General features: G+C 38.6%; 1 protein-coding gene across 1 annotated transcript; it reads left to right on the forward strand.

The window, feature by feature from the left end:
* The first annotated feature begins 1,727 nt into the window (after positions 1-1,727).
* LOC136501048 (disease resistance protein RGA5-like) lies at positions 1,728-7,539 on the forward strand. The gene is made up of 4 exons (XM_066496539.1): positions 1,728-2,623; positions 4,863-6,885; positions 7,132-7,245; positions 7,337-7,539. Exons 1-4 carry the CDS (start codon positions 1,806-1,808, stop codon positions 7,418-7,420), a joined length of 3,039 nt encoding a protein of 1,012 aa, XP_066352636.1. The 5' UTR covers positions 1,728-1,805; the 3' UTR covers positions 7,421-7,539.
* Positions 7,540-9,031: the final 1,492 nt, after the last annotated feature.

The following is a 9,031-nucleotide window of genomic DNA, read 5'->3' on the forward strand; positions in this document are numbered from 1 at the left end:
CACCCCTAACTATGAAACCGTCTGTTTTACCCCCTGAATTTTTCAAAACCGTCTATTTTACCCCCCGGGCGGTTTTTTGACAGCGGTTTGCTACAGTAACAGCGGGTTTGCTACAGCAATGGTGGGTTTGAATTTTTTTTATTTTCGGTGAATCTTTGAAAAATCACAGTAAATCATAGAAAAATCATAAAATAAAAAATATAATTTTGTTGGACTCTACATGAGTAGATCTACATAGTGAATATATAATATGGTATGCTTTAGTACAAAATTTTTACTGTAGCCTTAGATTAATTGGAAAATCTAATTTTGTCTGTAATTAATTGGAATAATTCATACCTGCAGCTTCTATGGTCCAATTGTGGTGAAATTTTTATGGTACGCTAATTATTGTATGCTTGAACTATAGTAAAAATTTCGTACTCATTGGACTATGTATAACTTAGTTATAGATAAATTCTAATTAATTACAGACAAAATTGGATTTTCCAATTAATCTAAAGCTACAAAAAAAAATTTGTACTAAAGCATACCGTATTATATATTCACTGTGTAGATCTACTCATGTGAAGTCCAATAAAATTAGATTTTTCATTTTATGATTTTTCTATGATTTTTCAAAAAATTCACCGAAAATAAATAAAAAAAAAGAAAATTCAAAACCACCGACACTGTAGCAAACCCACCGTTGCTGTAGCAGACCCGCTGTTACTGTAGCAACCACCGCTGAAAACCGCCCAGGGGGTAAAATAGACGGTTTTAGAAAGTTCAGAGGGTAAAACAGACGGTTTCATGGTTGGGGGTGAAGTAGACCAAGTATGAAAGGTGGGGGTTAAGTAGACTTTTTCCGAGTAGTAACTTTGATAGTAACGCCTAACATTGTACTATTACGGCCGGGATTGGCAGTATAATAACACCACCAACTACAATTCTACTTATCAACCACCTGACAGGCCCTGTTCGCTGATCTAAAACTTAGCTGAAACTGACCGATTTTATGAAACTGACTGATTTTACGATAGAGAAACACTGTATCGGTTGGTTGATAAACAGTGTTTTGTAAGGAGAGTGAACCGGCTGGTCTGGACCATCCAGACCAGCGAACGCGCCCACAGTTGTTTACACTCACCAGTCACTGCGTACCAAAGCAGCCGACATGGCACTGTGCTCGCTGAGCTTGCTACTACTCCTGCTGCTGTCCTCCTCGGTCACCATCTCGGCGCTCACCACCGCCGCAAAAGCCGACGACGAGGAGGCCTCGCTGCTGGCCTTCAAGGAAGCGGCGGGTACAACGACCCGCTCACCTGCGAGTAGTGGCGTTCCACGAAGCAAGCGGTGGCGTTCTACCCGCCGCTGCACTCAATTAGGCCCCGTTTAGATCCAAAAATTTTTGGATTTTGGCTCACTGTATCATTTCGTTTGTATTTGGTAATTAGTGTCTAATTATGGACTAATTAGGTTCAAAAGTTTTGTCTCACGATTTCTCGACCAACTGTGTAATTAGTTTTTTTTCGTCTATATTTAGTACTCCATACATGTGCCGCAAGATTCGATGTGACGAGTACTGCGTAAAATTTTTGGAATCTATACAGGCCATTACTCTCCCCGTGGTTAATGCTGGCTGGTGCACAGCTGCACTCAATTAATGCTGGCTGGTGCACAGGTGCACTCAATTAATCTCCCAGTGATTAATGCTGGCTGAAGACCAGGGACGATGAAACCCTTGCTGTCCAAGCTCACCAAGCTGAAATCAGTGCTTTTCCACAGCACCACCGCATTCCAGCGAGCTCACCAGATGAGCAAAAATGGCTACGGCAGCTGTCGTGGGTATTACCACCGGGGTGATGAAACCCCTGCTGTCCAAGCTCACCAAGCTGCTGGAAGAAGAGTACGTCAAGCTCAAAGGTGTCCGCAAGCAGATCAAGTTTTTGAGAGACGAGTTGAGCGCCATGAGTCCCACGCTTGAGAGGCTTGCGGATGCAGAGGAGCTCAACCCTCAGATGACGGCATGGAGGGACAAGTTACGTGAGCTGGCCTATGACTTGGAAGATTGCATTGATGCCTTCATGGTTCGTGTTGACCATGAGCATGATGGACATTCGGGCTTCATCAAGAGGTTCTTCCGCAAGTTGAAGAAACTGAAATCACGTCATGAGATCGACAATCAGATCCAAGAACTCAAGGCATCTGTTATAGAGGCAAGCATGAGGCACAAGAGGTACCAGTTAGTCGATATCTCTTCCAACTCTAGAAGTACTTGTTCTGTTGACCCTCGGCTATCCGCGCTGTATGTGGAGATAGATAAGCTTGTCGGCATTGACGGTCCTAAGAAGTATATCATTGAGTGGTTAACCAAGGAAACCAAGAAGGCGGCTTCATCAGAACTTAAAGTGCTCTCTATTGTTGGCTGTGGAGGGCTTGGTAAGACTACTCTTGCAAACCAAGTCTATAAAGATGTTAAAAGCCAATTTTCATGTGCAGCTTTCGTCTCGGTCTCTCGAACTCCTGATATCAGAAAAGTATTAAGAGGCATTGCAAAAGGAGTTGGTATTACCAGTAATATGTTGGATGATGATGAGAAGGAACTCATTGATAAACTCAGGGAACACCTTCAGGATAAAAGGTAAGCCAGCAGATTATCTATGATAATGTTTGCACGTGTGCTGTAACGTAACGACAGTAAAATTGTAGGGTTGAAATTGGTAGAATATTTAGCACCTATGAAATGAATTTGCAAGTGCTACTCCCTAATTATAGGAAAACTAAAAAGAAACATGTACTGGTATGTTAATTATTATTAGTAAAACTTGCATGGCTCCCTAACATATTTCCTCCTCCGCTAGTTCAACAAGTAACCCCACTAAAGTTTACATCTGGATTTAATTACAACTATTTGCATCTATAAAGAAACCACAGAATTTGAGAATAGTTTCAGAGAACTTAACTATATATTTTGCTCCAATAATTACACAAAACTACAAAAACATTACAAAACTACAGTCACTTTTCTTTGGTTTCCACAATATAAAGCTAGATTTGCATTATGTGAGCACAATTAGTTAAGTTCTTTCAAACTATTCCAAAAAATATATTTATTCTACAGTTAGTTAGAAATAACTTTATTTTTCCGGAATTCACTCTTATACAACATTCATTAGATATTTGTTGTTTAGACATTGAAACAAATTGTATGACATTGAAACAAATTGTATCTCCATTTTTAATTGCCATGTTTCCGATCCGTTTCAGAAGGGCTTGATTTTTGTTTGAATGTCCATTAAGGCATTCATTGAAATGTTAGTGTACTTACTAAAATCTTTCTACCTTCTACATGTACTTCAATATATATTAGCAGATAGAACTCAAGCAAGGATTTGTGATTATTTATTATTCTTTTTTCTCATTCTTATTACTCCTTTGTCTATGCATACGACACTAATATGCCAAATGGATGAAGTAAAACCTAGCTAGTGTGGCTAGCGTAAGTGCGCCCAAATGTAGCTGTTATTTTAGGGTTATGATATGACAAAGTTCAATAATGTTGTACAGGGCTATAGGACTTGGAGAGCTGTTCCCTTTATGTCGGAGTAATATTTATTGTTAGGATCTAACACCTTTTCGCCGGGAAGAATATAATAAAAAATTAAGTTACATCTACTTCTCCGTCGGTTTCTTTTTAGTGGACATAATAAGATAATAAAAGATTAAAGTCCATAAAATTTGACCAATAATTGGTAAATTGCAAATCAGATGCATGCTTAGTGCATTGAAATTTAGATGAATAAGCAAAAATCTCGAATATTTAACATGGCATTTATTTTGTAGTAATTGATGATATAATAAGATATTTATTTTGTACCCAATAGATGAAATATTGTAAGAGAAATATGTGGACCAAGTATACATTTAAAGACATTTTGAAATCCTAATACTCCTAATGATCACAACCAGAATCTGCATTCAACATTTAGTATAGAACTTTCCCTTCCAAATGCCTCCCAGTGAGGATTTTCATGTGCTATGACTAGCGGTAGTGTTTTATTACTACTTAAAACACTAGGAGAACTCCACCATTTTCGTAGTGGATTGGAGTTATTAGGATGTAAATCTTTAATACCTTAGTGGATTGGAGTTATTAGGATGTAAATCTTTATTACCTCTGCAAATGTATCGCTACTCATAATACCATTCACATAAACATGCATGTATTTTTGCCACACTTCATTGTGGTAGCAGAGTAACTGCATCGTTGTTAAAATTATTTGCAGGTACCTCATTGTAATTGATGATGTATGGGATGCAAAACCATGGGAGACCATCAAGCTTGCATTAATGAATAACAATTTGCATGCTTAGTGCATTGAAATTTAGATGAATAAGCAAAAATCTCGAATATTTAACATGGCATTTATTTTGTAGTAATTGATGATATAATAAGATATTTATTTTGTACCCAATAGATGAAATATTGTAAGAGAAATATGTGGACCAAGTATACATTTAAAGACATTTTGAAATCCTAATACTCCTAATGATCACAACCAGAATCTGCATTCAACATTTAGTATAGAACTTTCCCTTCCAAATGCCTCCCAGTGAGGATTTTCATGTGCTATGACTAGCGGTAGTGTTTTATTACTACTTAAAACACTAGGAGAACTCCACCATTTTCGTAGTGGATTGGAGTTATTAGGATGTAAATCTTTAATACCTTAGTGGATTGGAGTTATTAGGATGTAAATCTTTATTACCTCTGCAAATGTATCGCTACTCATAATACCATTCACATAAACATGCATGTATTTTTGCCACACTTCATTGTGGTAGCAGAGTAACTGCATCGTTGTTAAAATTATTTGCAGGTACCTCATTGTAATTGATGATGTATGGGATGCAAAACCATGGGAGACCATCAAGCTTGCATTAATGAATAACAATTGTGGTAGCAGAGTAATCACTACAACACGTAGCAATGACGTTGCATCATACTTGTCTTCGCAAGGCGGTAATGTTTACCAAATGAAATCTCTCAGTTTTGAGGACTCCAAGAGGTTGCTTTTTAAAAGAGCATTTGGTTCTGAAAACTTATGCCATAGTCATTTGGGTACTGCTCCGGATGAGATATTAAGAAAATGTGATGGTTTACCATTAGCAATCATCACTATATCTAGCATGTTAGCTGATCAGCACGCAAAAGGTGAATGGGACAGTGTACTAAATGATATTGGTTCTTCTCTTGCTAAGAATCCTGGTGCTGAGAATATGACGGCCATATTATCTATGAGTTACTTGGATATTCCTCACCATCTAAGAAGTTGTTTGTTGTACTTGAGTGTGTACCCAGAAGATTATTTGATTGAGAAACAATGTTTGATCAATAGGTGGATTGCAGAAGGGTTCGTTCATGAGCAAAAAGGTCAATCTAAATATGAAACTGGTGAGGGTTACTTCAATGATCTGATCAATAGAAGCATGATCCAACCTGTTAATGTAATTTATGGTCAAGCGAAGGCATGTCGAGTGCATGACATCATCCTTGACTACATCAAATGCAAGGCTGCTGAACAGAATTTTGTAACTTCATTAGATGCTGTAGAGCCTGTATGCACTTCAGAGTACAAGGTTCGTAGGCTTTGTGTCATCTACTACAATGAAGAAAATGTTACTTTATGGGCAGACGAGATCTTGTCTCAGGTTCGTTCAGTTACTATATTTGGACAGCCTGTGAAATTCACTTTGCCTTCCACTGCTCTTCGTGTGTTGGAACTAGGAGATTGCAGAGGCATGGAAGACCATCATATTGCGAGTATTGGGAAGTTGTTTAATCTTAAGTACTTGCGTCTCTGCTCACATTTCATAACTAGGCTCCCAGAGAATGTTGGTGAACTACAACATCTACAAACACTGGATGTGCGAGGTACTGAAATCGAAGAACTACCACGAACTATCAAAAAACTTCAACAACTGGCACATTTATATGTTGAATCAGATGTTAGATTTCCAAATGGAATTATTGGGCAGATACTTAGCTTGGAAGAGTTGAGGCAGTATGGAGTAGTATCCTATGAGCAAGGGCAGTCCCTACAACAATTCAGCAAACTCACCAAGCTGAGGACACTAAAAATTAAATGGAGTTTTGAGTTACCAGATGGCTCTGAAGGAAGAAGCCAAGCCGAGGGCATTCACAATTATGTTGGAAATTTATTATTTTCATGCAACCTCCATAACCTTATATATACCGTGGAACGGGGCTTCGATGTAAAGTACCCTCTGGCGCTACATTCATGGCACCCTGCAGCCTCCTGTAGCATCCGCAAGCTCTGCTTTGGAAGAATTCCCATCTATAGGGTGCCAAATTGGATGGGATCACTTGTAAACCTCAGTGTGCTAAAACTGGCGGTCATATGTGTGAGACCAGAAGATGTTGAGATCCTTGGAGAAATACCCAGTTTACTTTTTCTCAACTTAGAAAGTGTCGGGGGCACTGGCGGAAGGATCGTCTTCCCTGGCAACAGCGGATTCAGAAGTCTAAAATATTTCTCCCTGCTTATCCATGAGTGTGGGACCTCCCTGGAGTTTGAAGCGGGATCAATGCCAAAGCTTGAGCACGTGAAGCTTGATTTCAATGCGCATGAGATGGAGTGCTTGAATGGTGCTTCTAGTTTGGGCATCCAGCACCTCTCGTCTCTCAACAAGGTTGAGATCATAATTTGGAGCGACTGCCGTCAGTATGACGTGGACTACAACCCAGTGGAAGATGATCATGATGACACTGCCCGATGTATTTCAAGAGCCATTAATGCTGCCATCGAGACACTTGCCAACCGTCCCACTGCCAGCTTCAGAAGAAAACATAGCTATGGCTACTGTAAACATTTCGAATCCGTAAGTTCCCTCACAGAACAACATGCATTGATGGTTCCATCAACCTCTCAGTTGCTGCAACCACATACTCCTTTCTTCCATTTAGCAACTATTCCTACTTGGCTGTTCAGCCCTTGTTTATCTCGACTCTCTTGTTTATATTCCGTTTCCACTTCTCTTCTAGCTGCGGCCAATGCATACTTCTTTCCTCCATTTAGCATATATATACTTGGCCGTTCAATTGAGCAGTTTTTTTTTCTCTTTCAGGTTTTGAGGGAGTGGAATCAAGATCATGAGGGGTTATTCAATGAGTGGCTCAAACTTTGGCAAATTAGAGAGGAGCAGGCGAACCAAACTACTGATGGAGAGACTGAACTAGAGGTATCAAATAAAGGTCCACTATGGTACCAGTCAGTTTTACATTCATGTGATCCCATTTTCCCCATCAAATTCATCTTCTTTTTCCAAGCAGGATGAGACACATGAAAAGGAAGAAGAGGAGCAGACTGGTGAAAAAGAAGTGGCACATCAAGAGGACAGTGGTAGCAGCAATTAGAATGTGATATTAGTCTGCATGAGGTGGATTGGTTGGCTACTTTGATCTTGGGCATTTGCCTGATGAACGTGTCTCGTATCTACCTCGAAGTTCAATAAAAAAACAGCTGTGGAACTTCATGTTTTCTACGTTGCTCTGGATTGCAGATTTGCTTTGCTGTGGTTGCTACTGGTTGTAAAATTCTAATTAGTTTCCAATAAAGGCTTGGCACATTCACATTTTCCTGGAGCGGACACATATTACGCTTTTGTTTGTATCAGGCACATATTTTGTTGTCACTTGAATTTATCTCATCTAAAACGAGATTTATCAATGAACCAGAGTCTGGAGGTTTTAAATACAAAAACTAATTTTACATTTTGATTTGTAATACAACCGGAAGGCCACTGCATCACCTGCTTGCTTTCACAAATCACAACACAGAGCATCCAGCAGCAGAGCAATGGCGGAGGCTGCTCTGTTGAGCGTCTCCACGGGGGTGTTGAAGCCGCTCCTGTCCAAGCTCACCAAACTGCTGAGCGACAAGTACGTCAAGCTCAAATGGGTGCGAAGGCAAATAAGCTTCTTTTTAAGTTCTCATATTTTAAAATTCAATTTTTATATTTTTTGTGGATATAGATATGGTGTATACGGAAATTGCAGTTCTAAATGTGAACTAAATTTTGTAGTTAATATTTTTTTATATGAGACCATTTAGATGCCCAAACATTCGTTTTTAATTTCACACATTTTAAAATTCATGTTTTTTGTATTTTTAAAATGATCTCGCCCATTGACATCATCTATACCATAATTGTAGCTCTAAATGTGATCTATGACTTTGTACTGATATTTTTTATATGAGGTCATCTTGGGGCCTAAATATCTGTTTTAATTGCATAAAGGAACCTAAAATCTTTTAGTTATTTTTTATTTGAGATCATTTAAAAGTCTAAATATTGAATAAAAGATACCATGACTAAAAAACCTGAAGTCATGTGAGGCCCACATGCTAATACCAACCTTGAAACTACTTTGAACTATTTTAGGGAGCAATTTATATTATCTAGTTCTAAAAGTTATTAAATAGTGTAAGTTGTTCAGAGTTCGACAGTGTTTTTTTAATTCAGTATCATAGTGGAGGGCCAAATAGGACTATATACTTTTAAGTAAATGAATTCTTTCTTTTTTTTTAGAAACAATACAAAGTAGACACCCACAACGTAGATGCCCACAACACGCATGCTGTAGCACCCGGTTTTAAGAACAAAACCAGATACACACCATATGTGAGCCCAGGAAGTCAAATCTCACATATAGCTACAAATAAGGGTAATATCATAAGACAATGCTTAAATACATAACGTATTAGTATAAAGAATATAACCTCAGAGTATAGACCGTGGAAAGACAACTCCGATCTTTAGGCGAAGACTCCAAATCCACAGGGACAACTGACTGGTTGATCACAAGCCTAATTCCTCCAAACTAGCAATCTGGTACCCATCCGGGATTTTTCCAAATATGTGTAAAATAAAACAAGCGTAAGTACATGTCGACTAGGAGATAGAATACTCTGTCTTTAGACTCTTCTTTACTTCCTTGTGTATTTCCAAAAAGACGGTACTTTTA

Source organism: Miscanthus floridulus, chromosome 13 (assembly GCF_019320115.1).
Source record: "Miscanthus floridulus cultivar M001 chromosome 13, ASM1932011v1, whole genome shotgun sequence".
NCBI classification, from domain to species: Eukaryota; Viridiplantae; Streptophyta; class Magnoliopsida; order Poales; family Poaceae; genus Miscanthus; species Miscanthus floridulus.

Bases quoted from the DNA above. Each gene is read 5' to 3' on its own strand.
- LOC136501048 (XM_066496539.1), top strand. From the start codon at position 1,806: ATGGCTACGGCAGCTGTCGTGGGTATTACCACCGGGGTGATGAAACCC. The intron at 2,624-4,862 runs GTAAGCCAGCAG...AATTATTTGCAG, and splicing joins GAACACCTTCAGGATAAAAG to GTACCTCATTGTAATTGATG. The intron at 7,246-7,336 runs GTATCAAATAAA...TTTTCCAAGCAG, and splicing joins ATGGAGAGACTGAACTAGAG to GATGAGACACATGAAAAGGA.